The 25,294-nt window shown below is 32.6% G+C and overlaps 1 protein-coding gene across 13 annotated transcripts in view; it reads left to right on the forward strand.

Moving 5' to 3' along the window:
* PPFIA2 (PTPRF interacting protein alpha 2) overlaps positions 1–25,294 on the forward strand; it is a 500,797-nt gene that overhangs the window by 90,072 nt on the left and 385,431 nt on the right. For 10 of the 13 annotated variants that reach the window (XM_074402490.1, XM_003927840.4, XM_010338464.3 and 7 more), the window contains one exon: positions 450–503. The exons of the other annotated variants lie outside the window; for them this stretch is intronic. In XM_074402490.1, the coding sequence (XP_074258591.1) occupies positions 450–503 (54 nt within the window). The remainder of the gene's footprint in view (positions 1–449; positions 504–25,294) is intronic. 13 annotated transcript variants of the gene reach the window in all.

Genomic DNA, 25,294 nt, shown 5'->3' on the forward strand with positions numbered 1-25,294 from the left:
TGCACATCAAATATTGCATCAAAATATCATTTGTGTGTCATAAATATGGACAACTATTATGTATTCATAAAAACTAAAAATAAAATATTTTTTAAAGTTTTGTAGGTTAAATATTTTCCATGGGTTAATATTTTTGAAAATAACATGTTAAACTGAAATTTTCTTTTCTCTGTTCTCACTTCAGCTCTTCTAAGATGAAACATCTGCATATTTTCAAAAATATCTGTTTATATGTTTTTTTTAATAGACTATCCAGAGTTGGAGAGAATATCTAGATCTTTAGATGTAGACTATTTGCATAGTATTACAGTGTCCAAGATTGCAAAAAATAATAATAAAGCACCGGATGTGCCCAACTTTGCAGCTAAATAAATTATTGCACTGTGGGACAGGGGGATTCTTCATGCTGTTGAGTCGCGTTTTACGATCAACACCTCTCCCCTTTTCAGGATATCGAATCCCTAACAGGAGGGCTGGCTGGTTCTAAGGGGGCTGATCCACCGGTAAGTTAGAATCTTCATTAAATTTAACTGTCGATGAATTGAATTGTGTAAACACCAGACTGTCAGTCAGTTGCTTGTATATTATTTGCCATATGCAGGTACTTTTTAGAAATATAGCTATTATGGTAATTAATACAGAAGTATGAAATTGCTTTGAGGTGTGGTCTGGTGTTTTAAAAACTCTTAAAAACTTATCTCCATTTATTGGCTTTAAAAATAGAAATAAAATCTTCACTTGAATATAGCAGCAATTAATGTTCTACTAATAGGCTACACGAACTTAAGAGTTTATTATTCTAAATATGAGTATAGTATTTGGGTTGCAATATATTTTCTGGTTATTTAGAAAAATTATGTCTGTGTGATAAATAATATTGACTCTTGATACTGTTCTTTTCTACTTAATTCAGGAAGCTTCCAGAAAATTAGAAACAGTATTCTAAAGTTTCTAAGAATTATCATTTATAAGCAGTAACAAAAGCTTGATGGTCTATTATTGGAACATCTTAGTTTTTCTGTGATGTCTGATTTCAGAAAACATTGATAGATGACATTCCCATGACTTCATGCTTGAGATCCAAAATGAATTCAAAGAGTATATCTAAAGTACTATGACAAATTCAACTTATATCTCCGTAGTCAATGCATATATTTTTATCGTTACTTGCTTTTTTATTTAGCAAATTGAAATGTAATGAGGAACATACAAAACTCAGTGTTATCATTTTTTAGCTATTCTTCACATAGACATCTAGGTGAAGTACTTTAACTCCATTAAAACACCAGTGAGTTGTTAAAGAGATAACTTTTAGTTAGAGCTCTTTCTCTTCTGTCTCACTCTCATGTATCTCATGGTGTTATCTAATTTTCATCAAGTTGCTATTAAAGTATGGCTAACCAACATATTATAGTCCTTTTCCTTCTTTTTATTTTTATTGTAAGAATTAATGTGGAAAAATATATTGGCTATAGACTGCTGCTTATATTTATCTCCTGAATCTATTACATTACAGTGTAAGGCAAGATGAAATGTAAGTCAACCTGGAAAGTATATTGACAGGATTAATGGCCAGTCTTTTACTTAAGTATTTAAGTGAGTGCTTATGTGATGTAATTTTACCTTTCTGCCTTACACAGTGCTTGTCCATAGAATTCAACTTATATCAGAAAAGTAGATCTATTTCCTTCAAAATACTTCCCTTACCTGTTCACTGATTCCTGGAAGAATTCTACACTTAGAGATTAGTCAGTTTTCAAAGGATTTGTCCCTTGTTCAGAGCAAAATGAATTATCTGTCTTCTGCAAGTAGTGATAAAAATCTTATCCATTATTTACGTGTTAAAATCAATTAGTTTGTCATACTCTCTAAGAAAGCATGTTTCTAAACATGAAAGATTGTGTGTGTGGCCTAGTTGTTGAAAGAATCCTTTTGCAGGGGTAAAATGGGTCACAGAAAGGAAAAATGGTATCCTGAAGGCAAACCTCATCAGTGTCATTCCCAGTCAATAAAAGTGAATAGGCATGAGTTATACAACTATATATATATATATATATATATATATATATATAGAGAGAGAGAGAGAGAGAGAGAGAGAGAGAGAGAGAGTTTTTTTTTTCTTTAAAAACAACTTAAATTGTGAAGATGATAGGAGGTTTTTCTTGGCTGTGCTTTACCATGATGATTATTTTATACTTATCTTTTCTCAAGTTTCAATGATTGTGCTTATTTTATAACATTTTGTAGCATGGAAAACATGAAAATTTCAGAGTATGTAAGGGCTTAGGCAATCTAGGGGATCATTAGTACACATTAATTTAGGGTCTCCCATTGTTAAGGATCTATCTGAAACAAACTGCTGGGAGCTATGTAACAGTTGTTTTCTTTAGCCTTAAGTATCTAGGTTATCTAAGTATTTAGCCCAATAGTATCTAGGGTTACTTCCATCATTTATGAATAAAGCTATGAAAGAAGCTATTGTTTTTGCCTCCAAGTTAGAAAACTGAAAATCAGATTAAATCATATATGATCTAAATCAATTTCAACTTTTAAAAATTATTTTTACGTTTTTAAAAGTTTTTTTAAGTTATTTTTTTGAGATGGAATGCCACTATTTCACCCATTTGGAAGTACAGTGGCATGACCTCTGTTCACTGCAGCCTCTGCTTCTTGGGTTCAAGGAATCCTTCTGCCTCAGCCTAGCAAGTAGCTCAGATCACAGGCGTGCGCCAGCATGCCTGCCTAATTTTTGCATTTTTAGTAGAGACAAGGTCTCACCGTGTTGGTCAGGTTGGTTGTGAACTGACCTCATGTGGTCAGCCTACCTCAGACTCCCAAAGTGTATTTTTTCCTTTCTTTAAAAAATATCATTTTAGTAGATCATCAAAATACTATTGTCTACTTCAAAAGCTATGCTTTTTGTAGAAACCATTCTATGATGATGTTTTCATTGTTAAGAAATTCAAAGTCTTATTTTATTTATTGAACAGAATATATCAAGTGTTGAGTGAATGATCTTTCATAAGGATTCATAGCTGTAGAGTAATTTCTTTGCCAGTGTAATAGAAATCTCACAGCTATTTTTAAATGTAAATGGTATATTTAAAATTGCAAATTTTGTTGTGGGTACACATAAATGCTATTTCTGAAGCATTAGAAAAAAAGTAAAAAGTAGTTTCTGTTAAATATTAACTTAAAGCTGTCTTTGAAAAGTTACATCAAAAGATGTTCTACCTTTGGCATGTGTTTCCCATTCATAAATATTGGATCACAGATTAACCTCCAGTGTAAAATCATAGAATTTATTTACATAGGGAAAAGAAACTAGATAATCAAAATCTGAAGTATAAATTTACTTATTAAATGGTGCTTTGTAAATATGCCACTTTGTCATAGTGTTTTATGTTTTAAATATGAGCAATATTAAAATGTGAAAAACTTGGGGACTGTAAAGAATCAAAGTATCCCACATTGTCAGCTAACCTCTAGCAAGGCCAGGGTAAACTATATACATCTCTGCTACAGATAGCCAAGAGGACTTTGGATGCTGAAGTACTGTGGTGCAATGCATGAACTCTGTTATGTATCTGTAAAGTATGAACCTGCTATCTGGAGAGCTATAATGTGCAGGTCAGTATTTAACCAGCAGTGTGAAGGATCCCTGCCTGTGTTGAACCCATGTGCCAGTGGGAGAGAGGTGTAAGCTTTAAGGCAACCCCTGCCCTGGTGTCAGGATTCTTCGTAGACTGTGGACTAGGTGTAAGTCAATAGGTAGGATTTAGTGAATCGGCTTGGCCATGCAAGTTAAGTTTAGTGATATATACTCAAACAGAGTTTGTATATACAAGATGAGAGGTGTTTCTATTTGCCATTTGGTTTAAGAAAATATTTTGACTAAGTAGCTATTTACTTTCTTCTTATTTCTGATTTTTTTTAAAGGCTGACAGTGACAAAAATTTAATAAAGAGACTACATGACACATTCAAGAACATGTTTTGTTGTAGCATACATTGGTCAAATGTGAAGATGTTTCATTGTATTTCACAAAATGTTATTATCAGGATTTAAATTAAATCTCTTCATTGCCTCATGTAGCAATTATAGCAAGAATACCACTGAAGGTATTCAGTTTCTTCCTTTTCTTTCTATTTATTACTTTGGAGTAATAAGATCTATAAATTTGGTTCCTACAGAACTTAATACTTTTACATGTTCTAAGTTTTTCTTTTTTTTTCTTAATGCTAATGGTTCTCTTCATTTCTAGAGTGTGGTGAATAAGTCATTGCCCATCTAATTCATATGCTTGGGCTTGATATGCACACTGTCCTGAACATTCTTAAGCTCTACTAGGTTTTTCTTCTACACCGAGAAAACAGAATTGTACTTTCGGTTCCCATTTTATGGTCTTCCTGATAGTCCTTAGCAATTTGGATAAACACATCACATAATTTAAAACAATTTCAGTTTTCTGAGGGTGCTGTTTAGACTAAGTTATGTACATTTGAAATTGTAAATGCTCTTAGAGTTTTAAAATCTCCAAAACTGATTTTAATTTGATTATTCAGAAGTGACAATTTTCCACTTATTTGCTTCAACAGGTAAGAGAATAAAGTAAAATGAATCTGAATTGTGATCTAATTTAAATTCTTTCAACCTGAACTTTATATTGTCATATTACTTCCTTTCATTTTCCTATATGTTTATTTCAAATTTAATGTATATTTGAGTGTAAACTATGTGCTAAACTATACTATAGCATTTGGTTAGGATTTGGAGATACTGTGATAAACAATACACAGTTACTCATTTCAAAATCTTACAATATACTTGAATGGACAGTTGTGCAGAAACCAATTATAATATCCTGTAAGCACAGGATGAGATGAAAGCAAGTAAGAGTGTCATATAATCCAATTGATGAAAGTAGAAAGGGGCTGGAGAAACAAGCAAGGCAAATAGAAGAAAGTCATTTCTTATATGACAATTATAGGATGAGTTAAAGTTTGCCAAGTGATAGGGGGAGCATGGTATATTGAGCAATGGAAACAGCATCTGTATAACTAAAAAATGAGAAAATAGCATCATGTGATAAAGTATAAAATAACCTGGGCATGGGAGATAAGGGTGAGATAGAAGGCTAGAAAGTTAAGCCTGGGCAAGAATATGTTGCATTCCATGGAAGGAATTTGTTCTTTATAGGAAAGACCAAAGGGAAGTGTTAAGTCTGTAAACAAAAGAGTCAGTGAGATCCTTCCTTTGAAACATTTCTTGTTACCACTTGGAGAATAAATTAGAGAAAAGGCTAAAGCAAAGAGACCAGTGAAATGACATGCAGTCATTCATCCAAAGGATGGTGATGTAGATAATGGTGACTTTTTTTTGTCTATCTCTCTAGATTATTACAATAACTGAGGGCAGTAGTACAGGAGAAATTCAATATTTTTCAAAAAACAAAACATTAAATGATTAATAAGAACCTATAAGGCGGCAATAAAAATGGAAAATAATGGATTGACTCATAAGATATTGAGAACATAGTGAACATACAATAATAGGTGGTTATTTGGAAGCAGGCCAAGGCCTATTGAGAAGCCAAGGCTGATATTGGGACTTTCCGTTTTGGCAATTGAGTGGATTGGTTTCATAACAAGAAACAATGAAATAGAGCATTTTTAAGGGGGAAATGAGGGATTCCATTTTAGACATGTTAAGTTGAGCCTAGTTGAGAATATATGAATGATTTGGAAATTTAAAGGTGAGATCTCATTTAAAGTTATTTATCTGGACATGTAGAAGACTTAATTGACGCTATTGGAGTTGATGACATCATCACCCCAAAAAACATGTATACAGAGTTAGAAGATAAGAGAGTTCAGAATAAAGCCTGAGAAAGAAAAGCACTTAAGTAAAGGTCAGAGGAAAAATGTGCCTCAAAAAAGATAAAACAGAGATGGGTTCCAGGATGGAATACCAGAAATGTGGGAATCATTAATGCCAAGGTAAAGAGAGGAGGGCAGAAGGGTTATTAGCAGTTTCATGATGTGGAGAGTTCAAACACTATGTCTGTTGTATTTAACAAGAAGAAATTATCATGGTGAGAGCAATCGTAGTAGAGTAATTTAGGTAGAATCAAGTTTTAAGGGCCACAAGAGATTAAATGGAAGACAAACAACTGTATTCAGTACCTGTGGAAAACTATTGCAAACAGCTTGGTTATGCAGGAAGTCAGAGGAAGTAATAGACAATAGAGAAGATGAGGCTGAGGCACAATTATTTTAAGAAGAAAAGATTTGAGTGTGTTGTGTTGTTACCTGTGTGCTTGGTTTAAGCATTTCAGAACCAAAACATTTTCAGGTACTAATAAATTACAGATTGTGGTCATAGACATGGGTGATGAAGTAAAGAGGAAATGAAGCTTATTGGAATATCTTTAGGTTAATCACTTCCTTAAACTTCAAATTTGTGTATACGACTAAACATTTGACATGTCCACTTGTATATCTGATAGGAATTTAAAACATAACAAGTTAAAAACTGAGCTTCTGATTCCCTCTGTCACTCCTACAAACCTCTCACCATTTTCCTTCTCAGTTAAGGGCTATTTCATGATACCCTTCTCAAAATTCAAACACTTAAAATCATAATGTAGGTTCTGTCTTCACAATTTATTTAGAATCCACTGACTTCTTACTATCCCTCCAAAACTACCGCTGTGTTTAAAATCACCATTCTTTCTCACCTGTCCAGTCTCTATGAACCAAGAAGGACAGGTTTTATGAAATGTAAGTTAGATCATGTTACATTTAGGCTTAAAGCTGTATCAGCTTCCCATCACAACAAAATTCCCAAAGCCCATGGGGTAGTTTCTAATACTCTTCATTACTTCCTTCCCTTACAGTGATTGTAAGAACTCACCTTCTACCTTTTTCTCCATTAACTCATCCACATATGCTACACTAGCCATTTTGCTGTCCCTTTACCCAGGCAAATTTGTTACTGGTAAGGGACGTTACACTTGCTATTTTTCCTTCTTTGTGTCATATATCTTATGTCATAATAATGGCATATATCTCTCAGATATCTTCACGGTCTACTGCCTCACTTTCTTTAGGACTTTGTGTAATTGGCACTTTAACAGAGAGTTTTCCATGAATACCCAATATTATATTTCCTGACCCCATATGTTTATTGTTTATATTTTTCTACTAAAATATAAACTCTACATGATTATAGGTCTTGTCTCTTTCTTTCACTATTATAGAATAAAGATTTATAGTACTTGTCATATGAGTTCCTCTATAACTATTGAGGAATGAATGAATGAATTAGAACAAATGTTCATGAGCACACGATTCACATGGGCATATTTGTGTGCTCACAGTGATAACTCTAGCAGCATACTTCATGAGAAAAGAGATCAAGGAATAAAATTACAAAGTTGAACTTCAGCCTATAGTAGTGGTAGTAAGAATGACAGTAGCAAATGAAAAAAAAAAACTATAAAACCAGTATTAACAGGATTTTATGATAGGGAAAGAAATATAACTCAAGGAGACCTTTAAATGTTGGCCACTGGAAGAAACAACTGAAAAGAAAATCAAAAGGGACATATTTCGAATACTGTATGTCTTAGTTATGTTATTTAACATCATTAGAATAGAAAACCTATGGGAACAGAAATTTCTTTCTGGTTTACTGCTGGGTCACCAATGCTGGCATATAGCATGTCTTCAATAAGTATTTAATAAATATAAATTAAACAAGAATTATGATGATAACAGGTCTCAGGTTGTAATATTGTGAACCAGGAATTGAAAACTTCAAAAAATACGGAAGTTAAAAAAATGTGAAATGAGGTTTCTATTATTGATTCAAAATTTTCCTTAAATCCCCAAAACATAGTGCCATTGATAAGTATCCCCACATTCTTTGGAGAAGTGTTAGACATATTCACCATAGACTTGTAATAATGGCAGCATCAGTTCTGTATGAATCACCACCATTATCCTTTCATAGAGAACACCAGATGACTCATTAGCAGAGAACTGTCAGCCAGTAGGGAGTACTGTAGGATTTTTACTCTCTGGAGAGAAGTGTGCGCTTCTTCTTAGCCAAATCAGGGTTAACCCAAAGCAATGACTCATAGAAAGAAGCAGTGGTATTTTTGAATTGCAATATTTTTTTGGCAGTGAATCATCAAGTGATTCCATGGGAGAGATATAAGGTAAGAGAAGAAATAAATTAATGTACATTCCTTGGATTTTGTGACATGCATGGCCACTCAATCAGATATTTCCTTCTTCTCCAGTAAATTTGAGAGGTGGAAGTCTGGTTAAGCTAAAATAAATTAGGCCACTGAGAAAGAACAGCAGTAAGAGTGGTATTTGCAAATAAGGATTTGGTATGTAAAGAAACATGAGCTTCCCATGGGCCAGATTGATGAAGTAGAAAGATAATAGAACCCTTTATATGATGACTGCTTGCTAGGGTAATGGGACCCAGTATCAAGGATCATTAGGATGTCAGCTGTTCTGCCAAGAATATAAACTGAAATGTGAGGAGGTGGCGGGAGGCAAATGGTTAGTTAGTCAGAGAGCAAAGAGCAAATTTTCTATGTCAGTGATCTGTGTAGCATGGGATATCCCCCTTGGAGGACCTCCAAAATATCCTCTAATGAGTCCCAGTTTGGAAGTCTAGTATTTTGGAACCTGGAACATGGAAGTCACCAGTCTTATAAAACTTTGCCATTTTTCCTGTAACTGCCTTTCATGTCCCTGCCCCAACCTAGAAGAAAGACCTATGAAGCAAACAAAATGCAGGTGAAAAAGTGAATCATCTTCCTCTTTCCAGTAGTTTAAGGTGGAGTGATCCTAAAAGCTCTACGTTAAATAAGGAACTTAAATTTTGGTAGTTTGCTGTACTGGACATTCTTAACTTGAAAATGGTCTGGATATACATGATAAGATTTATTCTTGTAGCTCTAAGTGACTGAAAAGCTAGGATTCTGCTCAAGCTGAAGTCCAAACATGCAGAAGGGAATATATGAAAAAGCATGTTTAATGACAAGATTGATGAAAAATGAAGGTGTTATTTATTTGAGATTTGTTACTTGTTTGTAGTTGGTTGTTTGAATTGAAGTCATTTCATTAACCTCATTTACATGTTAAAAAGACCATGTCATTTTTAGTTATTAATGATGGGGAGGAGTAACAGGAGGAATAGTGAGATGGTGTGAACACCAAAGTAGAGATGGTTTTACTTTAGAATGGAGGAGTAAGGGGTTGGAAATTCTAATGGTTTGCAGAAAAGGTGCTAACACTACCTTCTGAATTTAGTTGAGTTGAGGAATTTGGAAAAGCATCCTCTTGGTGCTACGTATGAAGCCATTTAAACCTATTTTGGGGCCAGGCGCGGTGGCTCATGCCTGTAATCCCAGTACTTTGGGAGGCCGAGGCGGGTGGATCACGAGGTCAAGAGATCGAGACCATCCTGGTCCACATGGTGAAACCCTATCTCTACTAAAAATACAAAAAATTAGCTGGGCATGGTGGCACGTGCCTGTAATCCCAGCTACTCAGGAGGCTGAGGCAGGAGAATTGCCTGAACCCAGGAGGCAGAGGTTGTGGTGAGCCGATATTGTGCCATTGCACTCCAGCCTGGGTAACAAGAGTGAAACTCCGTCTCAAAAAAAAAAAAAAAAAAAAAAAAACAAAACAAAACAAAACAAAACAAAAAAACTATTTTGGTTAGGGTAAAGTGATGATGGACTCCTTCAACAAAGTGATAAAATAGGAAAGATTGTTTTCTGTAAAATAGGGGTTTCAAAGGCACAGCAAAAAGTTTGAGGGGACAATACAGTGGAAAGTAGATAAAGGAGAAAAAACACAACACTAGGAGGGACTAGAGAGACATGATGATGTAGAAGAGTTAACATTTTGTGTGTCCCCCAAAGATGATAAAGGGTAACTGCTAGGAAAGTTTCCAAAATAATAGCTTCAAGTGTACACATAGAGTCAGTTCAGACTACAAGTTATTAAAAATTAATGAAATTACAGAAAGTATACAATATTGTGTGCACACTATATTTTATGTAAACCTTTGTTTTTAATTTCTTGTAATCTATGGGAAATAGCATTAAGATGTAGTGGTGTAGAGTGTGGGCTCCAGAAAGTCAGCCTCAATTTGATTTTCAACACCACCTCTTAATAGCTGTGTGCAACCTTGAGCAAACTAGCTTTCTTCTTTGTGCCTCTATTTCATAAACTATGTAATGATGATGAAAATAGGATCTTTTACAAGGTGATTCTATTTAATGAGCCAGAACATGTAGAGTATTCCAAACCTGCCTGAAACATGCTAGTCCTCTCTAAATGTTTACCAGTGTAACTGCTATGATTTAGAACAACTTAAGCATCTATATTTCAACACAATCAAACTGCTTAGAGGGTGCTTTCAAATGTAGTTTTCTGAAATCAAAAATTTAAATTATGTTAAATATAGAAGTGAGCAATGAAATAGGAACTTTCAGGCTAACACCTGAAACACTTGAAATTAAGTTTATGATAACACTGAGTGTTCCATGTTAAAAATGTGGGAAGCATTTTTGAGATCTCTTAGCATATTGTTTCATCATTCTGATGATTAATGTGATAGGAAACATTTTAGAAATGATTTTTGCTGTATCTGTCAAATTATTTGAGAAGCTCCAAGTATTGAAACAACTCTTGGTTAGAAATAGAGTCTTCCTTTTGATGTACTGTTAATTTCTAACTAATTTATAAGGAAAAAGGTATTTAAAGAAAGATGTGTAAAGGAAAATCAATGTTAATGAAGTAGAACAAAATATGCAAAATAAATACTAATGTATATTCCATATTCTGGATAAATGATTTAAAGTGCAATATAAATTATTTTACTTCAAGTGTTTTTGCTCCCCAAAATACCAATCATAGTTATGTCCAAAATGAAAATATCACTTTAACCACAGAAATTGCAAATGTTTGTATTTTGATCATTTGTTCCTCCCTTCCTTTTCTTTGTATTTGTGTTTATTAGATACACATTTGTTTATTTGTACACAAGTTGGAAGACATTTATATACAACACTTAAACATATAAAACATACATGACATATTTACATATATGTATATCTATGCACATATATATGTACACATACATATATGTATGTTCTTATACAGTAAATGGAACAGATTTCTTAATCTCTTAAGTTCTTAATAAACAAGAGAGTGGTTTCTAAATAGAATGTTCTCATCTAACCCAATAAGTGAAACTATTTTTACTTTTCATCAAAGATGCTTATAATTTAGATGTTTTTCTGGAAAAAAAATCAGATGGATGAATGCAGCTTTATACATATAATTACTCGTTAAAATGTGAAAAATACAAAGATAAAGGCTTAGCATATTAGTAATGCCTGTTGTACACTTAGTACTAGTCTTAGCACTTTATAAAAAATCTAAAATCTTGACCCTTTACTATAAGTTTTCGCACTCAACTGTTTAGCAATAATTTCTTTTTAAAACATAATAAGTGTAAAAATGAGTACATAAATGATTAATTTTGCATTATATAGAAATAATCATGATAACTTGGATTTGGGAGTTTTATTTTTTTATTTTTTTATTATTTGGAATACTTGTTTTGAGAAGTAAATGTTGATCTAGGTCTTAAAGAACTCATTTGCATTAAATTAAGATTTTCATTATGAATGGAGGTAAATAAAGTATCTTTCTTTTCTTGATCCAAAAGTATTTCAATTCTACAAAGCTTAGTAACTACGTAAGCTAGCTACTGCAACTTTTTTAAGGTACATCACTTTGCATTTAATTGCCGAATTTATTTGGAATATAAAATTAAAATTGGTTCTTAGAAACCTTTTTCAAAATTATTTACTTTCCTAGGTAACCCTAAACACCCTCCATGTGGCTGTGTAGCCTAATAGCCTGTTCAGTTTTGGCTAGATTAGGGCCGATGCTTGCGTAGTCCCAGAAATAATGAAGATGGCTCTCTAAGAAGTAGAGTCTGAAGGTCAATCTCCAGGATAGCCTGAGGCAACAGGACATGTACACGTCCAGGGTATCTACTGTTGTTTCTCTAGGTACCCCAATAAATTGGTATTCCATTCTATCTATTTTAGCAAAATAAGAAATGAGCTAGTTTTCTGAGGATCCACCCCTGTTCTGTCATTAGTATTCATTAAACTTTGGCTTTGTAGGAAACCGCAAACCTCTTTGGCTTGAGATTCTTCCCTTTCCCCTCCCTGGATCTCCAGAAGATTGGCAGCAGCGTTAACTTTCCAGGGAAGCTGTGTCTCTGTGTTAAGGAGCACTCACCTGGAAGGAAAATAACTTGTTCTAGCTTTTCATCTGACTAGACAGTCTTTTTAAGTGCTTACAGCCAGAGAAACATGAATCAGCAAAACATGAAATTCATGCATTTTTTTCACTTAAATTAATTGCAACCACTAGGAGCACTTTAAAAATGGATCAAATTGTATATTCACAATAAATTAAAGTTGATATTCTGCAGAATTGTTACTTATGATTAAAATTTGTGTTGTTTCAAGAATACCACATAATAGGAATATGCCCTAAAGATTTTATGATAGGCTATTAAATTATTTTTCAAAGAGATATTTGAAGTCATTAAAGTACATTTGGGAGTTTTATAAGTATTATAGGAAGAAAAGAGTTAAAAATTTTAAAAATTAAATTTTTAATATTTTACCAAAAGTTCACCAGAGTCCTCTGAAAGTAACTAAACCATTTATATAACAAATTCTCTGGGTATTCTTATATTTTATTCATAGAAAGAATTTATATTTTGACTGAAGCATGCTGAGAAGTTTTATAGAAAAATCCTATTTTTAAAAATGTCCTTTCCTTTATCACAGATTACAATGGTTACTCTACATGAATGACTATTTTTCTTCTATTGTCTTATGCCCTATTTTAAGACTAAAAATAGTCTTCTAATGACTATTTTTCTTCTATAATTTTTTTCCTGCAAAAATTAGTTTTATTTATCTTCTTAAATTGTAGATTTGCAGCTTTGTTACATCGACATATTGCATAGTGGTAAAGTCTAGAGAAATCTTCCTCATACACCTGTACAATACTGGATTTCACCTAATTTAATTTACCATTATCTAAAAGGCAAAGAATTTGAATAAGAGCTGATTACAACCAACATCATTGTTCTAAATTTTAAACAAAAGCATGTAATCAATTGCATTAAATATAAGTAGAAAAATGGTCAATTCAAGATAAAATTCAAGAATAATGTTTTTGAATCTATGTATTTACAGAAAAAATTCTAAAATATGATTCTACAGACAGTTAGATCCTACAGGAAATAATAGATAAAAGAGAACAAATATGAGAATTAAATAAAGGTTGAAACTAAAATGACATAAAATATATACCATATAAAATACTAACTAAAAAAAGCCTGCATAGTTACATTAATGTCAATAAATATGGACTTTCAAATAATTAATATAAAAAAAGATTTCAATATTGAAGTTGGTGTGCTAGGTAAAGAAAAATTTTAAATGTTTATGCATCTAACAACATACATTTAAAATACACATAAAAAAATTAACAGAAGCAAAAGGAGAACAGAAAAGCCTCAATCATGGTAGAACATTTTATCTTACTTCTCTCCATATCTGATTGGACTAGAAGATAAAATCTGTAAAGATAATAATCTGAGCAATGTGATAAATAAGCTTGGCCTCATTGATATGTATGGAGCACTTACTTTATTTCCCCAAATTGACCAAATGTAGGCCATATACAGAAAAACACAGTAATTGTCAAAGAAATGAAATCATACAGAATACATTTTCTTTTAACAGCAGAGTTCAGCTAGAAGTTAATACTGAAAATAAAAATTTTAAAAATAATAACTAAAAAGTGCTACATTTTTTGGAAAACAAGATAGACACTTCTAATTAACCCATTTGGCCACAAAATAATTCAAGTAAAAATAAGAAAAATTTTTTAGAATCTATTTTGAGATACTGCAGATCGACACATGTGGAAGGCAGTTAAATTCCAAGTTAGAGAGAAATTTATAGCTTTAAAAATATGTATTATAAAAAAAGGCTAAAAATCAATTATATAAGTATTTAGCTTAAGAACCTAGGGGAAAAAGGCAAATAAAACCTAAACTATATAGGAAAAAAATGATGTTAGTAGCAGAAATCAATAAAATATACTCGAATATTTAATATAGAGGATAAACAAAGCCAAAAGTTGATATTGGGGGGAAATTAACATTGACAACTGTGTTGAATTAGTCACATAAACAAGTGAAAAGATACGGATAAACAATAGCAGAACTAAGTAAGAGTATATTACTAGAGGTCCTACAGACAATCAAAGATAGGGTATTTTGAACAGAATTTATACTGATGAATCTAAAATTGTAGATAAAATAGACAAATTCCTAGAAAACGCACTTCAAGTTAATTCAAGAAATAAAAAATTCAGGTGATGTTTCACATAAAATAAAGAATATCTTCAATTAAAAATCTTCTCTCACAAAGGAAACATCCCGACCAGATGGCTTGACCCGTGAATTCTACAGTCATTTAAGGAAGGAATTATACCATCTATTAAAAGCTCTAACAGACAATTAAAAAGAAGAGGCACTTCCCAAGATGTTTTATTAGGTGTGTTAGTTTTCTATTGCTGTGTAACAAATTGCTACAACCTTAATGGCTTAAAGTAACAATCTCAGTTTCTCAGAGTCTGGGAACATCTTAGATGAATCCTCTGCTTAGTGTTTAATGCACTGCAATTAAGGTGCCGGTGTGGCTGCTTTCTGATCTGGAGCTTAGGGTCTTCTTCTAAGCTCATGTTTATTTCATAATTAGTTAATTAAATGAAGCAATAGGCAAAAATATGACCTCAGGAGATAGTTGGTTATATTCCAGAAATGCTAGGTCTATATATTCATTATATAGACAGGAAAATATGCCAGGAGAAAGACTTAAGAAACAATTATTTTGTTTGGTTCTTCTGTGCATAAATTGAATTCAATAAACATATCACCAACATCCATGCATTATTGATACAAATTAGTTAGGATTTTATGTTAGTAAGCTTTTAAAATGTTCGTAAGTGTCTTGAAGTTTTTACTTACAATTATATTTTGTTTATTTTACATTTGTTAATATTGGGACTACTATCTCTCAGCCTAAAAAAACATCAGTATAAAATAGACTTTAAAAAAAATCTATATAATACAAAGTGTTATCACTCTACATCTTTCCTTTACATTTACATTATTTTCTCATGTTTTATTATTGTTTTTAATTTGAAGATCTTTTTTTTCCTCCCTACTACTTTTCATTCTACAGATGATTTTGTTTTTTTTTTCCATTCTTTCAGTTGTTTCTTACTTTTTTTTTTTTTGGAGCATGAGCCATGACAGTTAAATTAAGAAATATTTTCATATTGTTAGCTGATAACACAAAGTATATACACTTACACACATATATGTACTATGTATGTTTACCATATCTATATTTGGTATGTATTGATATATACATATGTCATATTCAAAATATGCTAGTGAAATCATACATGTTTGGCTGGCATTGGGACAGAAACAACAGGAAGCTTTGATTAAGAAAGGAAGGAGGTCAAGGAAGGTTTCTCTGAGGAAGTAATTTTCAGAAGGTAGACCATCTGAAGATCAGGGAGATGTAATAGCAGAAGAAATCCAGTGGGTTAAGTATTGTTCCCTCAAAATTTACATCCACCTAGAACCTCAGAATGTGACCTTATTTGGTAATATGGTCCTTATAGATGCAATTAGTTAATGATACTGAAATCATCCTGGATATAGGTTGGGTCCTATATCAAATGACTGGTGCAGGAGAACACCATGTGAAATGGAGACAGAGATTGGAATGATACCTCTACAAGCTGTGGAATGCCAAGGATTGCTAGCAACCACCAGAACCTTGGTGAAAGACATGGAAGAGATGCTCTTTTGGAGTTTCTAAAAGGAAACAAAGCTACCGACAACTTGGTTTTGACTTCTGGGATCCAGTACTGGCATTTGTGGTAATTTGTTACAGCATCCCTAGGATACTAAGACAAGGAACAAAGGATCTAACTGTGACAGAAATGTAGTAAGCTAAAGGCAAAGTGACTTAAAATGGGATTGGAATGAGAAGCAACAGCTAATCATTATAGGTTCTGTAGGAGTCCGGATTTTATTCCAAGTACTATGGAAAATGATACGAGAGTTTTATGTGAGGGAATTACATGGCAAGATTTATATTTTAAAAATACTATACTGGTTGTTTTTAAAAATTAAGTGAAATAGAACAAGGACCGAAGCAAAAAGAATCTGGTAAAGGGCTAGGCTAATACAGGAGTCCAGGTAAGAAATGGTGGCAGTTTGGTTTAGGGTCATAGCAGTAGGGAAATGAATTGGGTTGAGATATATTATGAAGTTAGAATTGAGGACTTGCTTATGGATTCAATTTGTTTACTGAGAAAAAATTAAAGGTAGCTCCTAAGTCTGGGGAACTACTGGATGGATGCTCATGACATTTACCAAAACAGGGAACATAAGAAAGAGATTTGGGTGGGGTTGGGAGTGAGAAAAAGGGGGAATGTTCTTTTGTTTTGTGTGTATGAATTCTTCATATGGATTGAGATATAAATTTCAGGGATAACAGCATGTAAACAATACCTAATGGTATGCGAATGGTGAGACCATCTAAAGAGAGAGAGAGTAGTAAGAGAGGAAGAGGGAAATCTAAGATCAAACCAACACTGAAGCAAATTAGAAGAAAAATGTGCAGTAAAGGACACTAAATACGTAGCTGTGAGAAGAAAAATGTATGACTCTCACATAAGGAAAAATAGGGAAGTGGGGAGCCACGTTCTATTGCCCACAGTAATTGATACAACTGATTTATTTCTAAATAAATGAGGATTCATTAAATGACTGCATTTAGGACTTTTTACCTAATATCTTAGGGAAAATTTTTCTTAGCAATACATTCTGAGTAGCTCTCTGACATTTCTGTGTATTTAGTCTTTATTTTATTTTATTTTTAACTATGTAAGATGAGATAGAAGTGGAATTCTGAAGCAAATTACTAATGATAATTTGGTAAGGCCACAATTCTAGTTCAGACTGCTTCTTACAGCTTCATGAGCAGAAGGCCTCAATGGCATTCTGTTTTAAATTTTGTAGCCAGTTTAGTATGGGTTTTAAAAAATAGTATTTATATGTAAAATTCAAGTGAAGAGTAAAGAAGGCTGTAAACAAATAGCTAGTTTCAAATTTGGCTCATCCCCAAGGTAGAATTGGTCTTTCACAGTCATCCCACTTTTAGACTCATAGAAATGTAGAACTAGAAATAACCTTACAGACTGTATAACTGTACATCTTACTTTACAAATAAAGAAATCAAAGTTCAGAAAGACCAAATATCCTGCCTATGTATCTTGTTACTGGCAGAAATGGAATTAAGGTTACCGGTTTCCTTTTGATTGGTCAAAACTGTTAACTGTGGAAACTCCTCTTTGGAATTAATCCAAAAGGAGATGCTGTCTTCAAAAAGCAATAATATGAGGGAAGGAACAAAACAGATATTTATTGAATACTATAGTTATGGGAAAGAGGAATGAAGTCATAATGAATGACCCAAGAGTTTAATTACAATTTTATCACTTATTAGCTCTTTGATTTTAGACAAGCCACTTATTCTCACAGAGCATCAGTTTTCTCATCTGTAAAAATAAACCTGCATTTCACTGTTATGTGAGGATTTGTGATAATCCTTTGGTAACTATAATTAAGACTGAGACTCTTGTAGCCTTCAGTCCTAATACCACTGAAGTAACAAAGTTTTGAGTCATTACCTCAGAAGCTGACCTTGAGAGGAAGAGTCAAGTAGAGGAAAAGAGAGAGAGTAATAAGAAAAGGAAAAAAGAAAATAGCATGTTTAAGTTCTGTTCATATAAATATAATACAATATAGATACATTGATCTTCAACTATTGACTCAAATTTAAAAAAAAAAAAAAAAAACCTTTTTGTCAGTGTTTCTGCCTGCAGCAAGAATAAATCTCTGTTTTACATCTTAATAGATTACAGTTTTTCCATCTCTCTTGGTTTTTACCCATGTTACTGTTCTCATTTCTCTCCCAGCTCCTTGGGGAACTTAAACCTTTGGATATTCCTTTTCCTTCCAGCAGTCTCTTCCTTTCCATTAACTCCATTTTCCCTGCTTTTAATGTCCCCTATGTTGAAGACCCTCTTATGAAACTATATTATCTTCCGAGTTGGGGTCTAGAGCTTTTCTATATAACCAGATTCCTCAAATTAGTATGTTATATCTCCTATTACAGTCTCTCAACTATGATTCTCTCCATTTTATGTGAAAAGATTTTTAATCTCCATCTAAAACAGAATGCTTGAAAATTACATCTGTATCTGTAATAATTGAATCCAGTGACCTAATTTCATTCTTCACTTCTCTTGCTCTCTCAGTAGCATTTAAAACTGTTTTGTTTCTGCCTGGAGACTCCTTTCTCCCACTGTATTCAGTGAGCATGTCTTAAAATTCAGTATTTGCTCATATGCCTCTCTCTGTTCATACCTACATTTTTACAGTGGTCAAGAATGATCATAGCTTCCACTGCAGGTAGCTAAATCTACAATCTCTGGCTTCAGACCAAATGTTTCTTTGGATTCTTAATCTTCCACTTGCAATTAAGGAGAAAAAAAACTGATTATTTGAGAAATATTGCATAGGTTTCTAAACTTAAATCCCTGCCTACCCTGCAACCTTAGCAATAATTTCTGAATACCTGATCTGGTTTTATCTCTCTAAATTATACATTTAATTTCATTCTCCTGCTCAAGAACATTCTCTCTCTTATTTCTTATAGGATATAAGTCTATACATGGTAGATTTGCTCTTATATATTAGGTATTTTATTTGAAAGCCATAAGAAAAAAATAGTTAAATTATTTTTTAAAAATTTTAAGAGGAAGAGATGTTAAAGACTGATAGTATAAGTTATCCAATATATTTAATCTTTTTCCTCAGGTACAATAAAGAGTAAAATCCACATTTTAAAGAATATACAGTTTGATTAGTTTTCAAAAATGTATACAGTAATTTAATCACCATGACAGTCAACATATGGAACATTCCTATGGCCTTAAAAAAATTTCTCTGGACCCTTTTTGCAGTCAGAGTATACTGATACTAATACCATAGCAAACATTGATCTACTTTTTATTATGATAGCATTGACAATTGTGAAATTTCATATCAAAGGAATCACACAATATGGCTTATTTCACTTAGCATAATGCTTTTGAGATTCTTCGTGGTTTTGCATGTATCAGCAGTGTAAAATAGTTCATCTTTTTCTTGAACAGTTTTCTATTATATAGATATACCACAGTTTGTTTATCTGTTTGCCATTTGATGGATATTAAGGCCATTTCTAGTTTTCAGCTATAATGAACAAATCTGCTCTGAATATTAAAAATATATATTAAAATCTCTTAAGCAGATACCTACAAGTAGAATTTCTATATTTTCTGATGACTGTATCTTTATAAGAAAATGGCAGACTGTTTTCCAAAATGGAATGTCATTTGACGTCATCAACAACAATGTATGAGAATTCTAAATTGCTCCATAACCTCATCAGCACTTGGTATTGTCACTCCTAATTTTAGTGATTTTGGTGGATATGTCATATCTTATTTAGTTTGTACTTTCCATTTCCTGTTAAGTAACAATATTGAGCATGTGGTCATGCATTTATTGGCTATCTATACGCCCATTAAAGTTATTTTTTAATCATCTTGTTATGGAGGTTTCAGAGTTTTTTATGTAGTGAATAGACAAATCCATTATCAGATATGTGTTTTATAAATATTTTATCTGAATCTGTTACATGTGTTTTTATTTATTCTAACACTGCCTTTCGAAGAGCAATTTTAATTTTGGTTAAGTCCAGTTTATTTTTTCACTATTTTTGAGGCCTATATAGTTTTTCTTTAAGTAAAGGTGATAGAGATTTTTTCCCTGCTTTTTCTTTTAGAATCTATGAATTTAGCTCTGACATTTAGACGTGTCATCTGTGAATTATTAATTTTTATATGGCATGTAAATATTCATTTTTTCTCATATGGTTATCCAATTGTTCTAGTTCTATTTCTTTAAAAAGCTATCGTTTCTCCCTTAGATTTCCATAGTAATTCTGCCAAAATCAAGTGACCAAATATGTTTGTCTGTTTTGATTCTTATTTTTTTCATTGATCTATAAGTCTATTTGCCAATACTAAAGAGTCATGATTACTTCAATTTTATACTAATACTTGAAAGATCTACAATTTTTTCATATTGTTTTACTTAATAAAGCCCTTCATGTTCTGAGTAAATTTTAGAATCAGCTTGTCAATTTCTACATAAACAAAAAAGAAGAAAAAAACCTACATGAGAGCCACTGAGATTGCTTTGGATATATAAATCAGTTTTGGGAGAAGTGATATCATAGCCATATTTAATCTTCTGATCTGTGAATATGGAATATCCCCCCATTTATTTAAAATTATCTCAAAATTGTTTTAATATTCTAATGTCCAATTTTTATTGATAGCATATAGACTTATTATAGATATTTATAATATTGTATTCTGCAATCTTACTGTATATACTTATTAGTTCTAATAGCTTCTTTTACATAGATGCATGTCCTCTATGAAATATTCTACTTTGTTGCATTTCGTGCCATTTTAATAACTTTCCCCTTTCAAACTAAGCAAGTTTTTTTATATTCCTAGTTTGCTAAAAGTTCTTTTGTGTGTATGAATTGGTTTTAATGTTATTAATTTGTCTTTCTGGCTTTTTATTGACTGAGAAAATAATGTGAGTTTTCTTTTCTAGTAAATTGTATAAATTGATTTCAGTTGTTGAAATAACCTCACTCCTTTACTAAAACATAATGGTTCATGAGGTATTATACTTTTTATATAATTCTAGCTAAAAGTATTTTCTTCATTTATAGAATTTTGGATAGAGTTGTTTTCTTTTCTTTTTTTCCTTCTTTTTTCTTTCTTTTTTTTTTTTTTTTGGTTAAGTGTTGCTCCGTTGTCTTGTCTTCTACCTATCAGTGCTTCTGACAGAAGCCTCCTTTAATTTTTAATCATTATATCATTGTTCCTTGTTTTTTCTTGCTGACATCTTCAAGATTTTTTCTGTGTATCTGGGTTTTAATAATTTTACTATGATTTTCCTGGTTATGCTTTTCCTCTTCTCATTCTTAAAATTCTCTGAACTTTTTGAATATATGATTTGTCTTTTCTCATTACTTTTTGAAAATTTAATTGTATATAAGACCATTTGATACTGTTTTACAGCTTTTGGATGTTCTGTATTCTGTTTTTCCTTGTTTTCTCTGAATATGTTTCAGTGTGGATAACTTCTATACACCTATTTCCAGGTTCGCTGATTTTTCCTTTACTATGTCTAGTCTCCTACTAAGTCCAGTCAAGGGAATGCTTAAATTTCTGATAATTTTTCTTTTCTAGTATTTGTATTTGATTCTTATATTTGTAGTTCCCAAATTAGTGTTGAAATTTTCCATTCGTTTATACATGCTGTCCACTTTTTTTTTTTACTAGTTCCTGCAAAATATCAATAATTGTTAATTTAAAATCTCTGCCTGAAAAGCTCATCATCTTGAATTTTTATGTTTCTGGTTCTGTGGACTCTTTTATTGATTTACACTAGGACCTTTTTCATTCCTCCTTTCCTCCCTGCCTCTCTCCTCCCTCCATCTCCCTCTCTTCTTTCTCTCATTCCTTCCCTCCTTCCTTCCATATTAAACATTGCATTGGTGAAAAAACACAGAGGACACTGAGGTAAATATTTATATTCCTAAATGTCCACTCCCCTTTATCTGACAGGCCAGTAACTTGGAGCTTGAGTTAGCAGAGAGTAGTTAAGCTTGAGTTGCGATTTAGTGTCACTATGGACACATTCAGTGCAACACGGGCTTAAAATTCTTCCATTTATGGACTGCGCTGATGTTGTAATTTGCATGTATATGGGAATGTCAGAGGGTTTGTCTAAATATTCCTGTCCCATTTTTAACTTTCTGAAGTCTCTTCATGTCTGTGTGCAAAGGAGAGTGGGGGCTTTCTCTTTGCATTCTTGTGCTTCCCTAGCAATAGACTATTGTGGCTTGCTACTTACTGCAAGTCTCATGGTGGGAGCAAGAGGAAGGGGAGACTGAGACTTCATAGTTCTACTCCTCCAGTCCCAGTGTTATGGTAGCTCTCTGCACCAAACCTCAGCACTGGGTCTTTCTTCATTTCCCTTCCTCTTCTCTAGAGGGTTTAGGGTGCATCTAGGGTGTAATCAATTTATTTAGTCCTCCAAGACAGCTGACCCCTGCCTTGAAGGGTTTGGTGTTTCTACAGGCTGATTTCCTGCCTTTCCTCTGCAGCAATACACTATATCATTGTAGATTTCTGAGATTAAGTAAGTGTCTTGCTCTTCTCTCAGTAGCAGATGGGTTTTCCTCCTATATAGTGTTGGTTGAGGAGGGCTTCTATGCCTCTCTTAATGGCAGCTGACCTTGGCCTGGGAGGAAGGGATAAGAATGTCCCCTGTCCCTTTGCCAAGTACAGTCAGTCTTTGCCTGAGTCTTGTGAAAGGGTTTCCTTTCTCTCTTCTATAGGCAGATGGCTTTGATTATCAAAGCAGGACTAAATGTTGTATGCTAGACAGGATCTTGCCCCTCCCCTAGTAGCAGATTGTCTTGTTCTCTTTTTCTGCCTATCTCTAGGAGCAGTTGAGCCCATCTTGTAAAAGAGCTGGTGGCCAAGCAGGTGCAGGCGCCCCTGGAATGGCACCCTCAGGAATTCTGACTTCTCATGATAGCCTATGGTAGGTCTTAAGAATTTTAAAAATGTTAGTTGCCTTCCTCCCACCCACATGTATGGCTGCTTTCACTCTGCTCCATGTTCTGCTGATAATTAAGTAGTTTGTGTGTCCTGTCTTTCCTCAGAGGAGCTTGTCAACCTTTGGAATTTTGTTCATCTCAGAGGGATCTCTTAAGTATTCAGATTGTTGTTTGTTTAAGAAAAAATTAGTATTTGTCTAGTTTATCTAGCTCTTGCTCATTCTTTAGCCTGGAAGCAATATTCACATCATTATTTTTTACATTGTAACTGGAAATAGAACTCTCATCTATTTTTTTTTTTTTTTTTTTTTTTTTTTTTTTTTTTTTTTTTTTTTTTTAGTATTGGTGCATATTATTCTTCCTTTAGTTGGTTACCAGAGAAATAATTTGGCTTGTCCTGATGGGTGGTGTAAGCAAATAGTGTAAAATTTTGAACATTAAGTTGGGCCTCAGCAGGGTGAAATGTAACACTGTAAGAGTCTTGAAGGAACTAAGGGACTGCACACTCAGGAAATATAATATCTGAAAAATATGATTAGTAAAATTAACATCACTATTCAATTTCTTTTTTAAAATTCTTTCTATTCTTTCTTTTTCTCCTTCCTTCATCCCTTCCCTTCCCTTCCCTTCCGTTTCATCCATTCCTTCCATTCCTTCTTTCTCTTCTCTTCCTTTCTACTCTTCCTCTTTCCCTCTTTCCTTATTTCCTTTCCCTTTCCAATTCCTGAATTCAGGTTAATAAAATGTACTTAGTATATGAGACCTTTACACTTAGCTTAATATTAGAAGGTTTAAATATAGTATTTCTATGTTATATTCTAGCTTTCCTTTATTTCCAGAGAAGAACTTCGGTTCCAGTCAAAATTTTCTTTTTACAATTCCTCAACTCTGTGTTTTTGTTTATGGCTGCAATGCATTTTCCTATTCAGTTGTTAACCCTGATCTTTTAAAACCTCTAAATTCTTAATAACTGAAAATTGCTACCAAAATGTTTTGTACTTTTAGAATTAAAAAAATAGAAATCAAACAAAAATAACTTTTCAGTATGCATTTTCACTGCTCATTTGACAACTTAAAATCATGCTGAATCTGTATCATTGAGCACTGTGCTAATATAGAACAAAACTGCTTCCTGTTGTAATTTTTAAATAAAGAGCACCACCTTGTGGGAACACATGCTTAACCATGTTATATCAAATGGAAAACAAATATTAACAGAATAGTGTTTTAAATTACTTAATAATTTATTTAAAATTATTGAATGTAGAAAGAAAGCATCATACTACTTCTAAAGAAAGAACTGAAAAGATAGAAAATAGAATTTGAAAATCTTTGATAATTACACATTGTGTACATACATAAAAATATCACATGTATCCTATAAATATGTACAATTATGTATCAATAAAGAATCTATTTTATTTCAATCTAACAACTGGCCTTATGCAAGCCACTTAATTTTTTGAAGGTTTCATGTGTTTCTTCATTTGCAAAGAAAAACTGGAAATGATTATTGCTACCTCATTGAATAATTGAGAGACTATGAAATAGTGCAAGCAAAATGAATAACTAGGTACTTGATGTGGTAGAGGCTCAAAATGGCATGAGTTTATTACTTGTAGGATTCATATTTTCTTGATAGTATTATGAATAGTATCCTGGTTATACTGAAAACACATCTCAGAAGAGAAAACTCACTTGAATTTAACTGTTTTGGACAAAGTTTAATTGCACTGTCTGTGGAAATGGATGATGGAGCACTAGAAAATTTAAACTGGAGTTTAGATAGAAGTCACTGATAAAGATCTCTATATCAAAGTGATAATTGAAAACATGAGAATAAAGAAAATCTGGATCAAAAGCCTGTGCAAGGAAAAGAACAAGCAACCAAAGCTAAATATTGAGAAATTTTGAAGATTAAATTATGAATAATCAGCAAGTGTGATTAGATATGTAGGATGAGATGATGTTTTTTTTTTTCTGTTTGTCTTTCTGGCACTGAGTTTTGGCTCATTCTCTTTCCAGCCACTCTCATCATCACCAACTATTAGAATCGTATTCCTCTACAGACTTACTGTATATCCCCTGCTTTCTATGTTTGATTATTTCAGTCCAATGTATAGTATAGGTAAAGAATTTTTTAGAGTATTTTAATAGAATAACAATAAGATGCAAGATTCATAATATAAATCACTCCACAATTTTATGATAATCTTTCTAATATTACACAGACATTAAATTTAGATATATACCCACATGTTTATGTATAAGCATATTCACATTTAAAGGCCATTAAATATAACT

The sequence above is a fragment of the Saimiri boliviensis genome, chromosome 7 (genome assembly GCF_048565385.1).
Source record: "Saimiri boliviensis isolate mSaiBol1 chromosome 7, mSaiBol1.pri, whole genome shotgun sequence".
In the NCBI taxonomy this organism is placed as follows: domain Eukaryota; kingdom Metazoa; phylum Chordata; class Mammalia; order Primates; family Cebidae; genus Saimiri; species Saimiri boliviensis.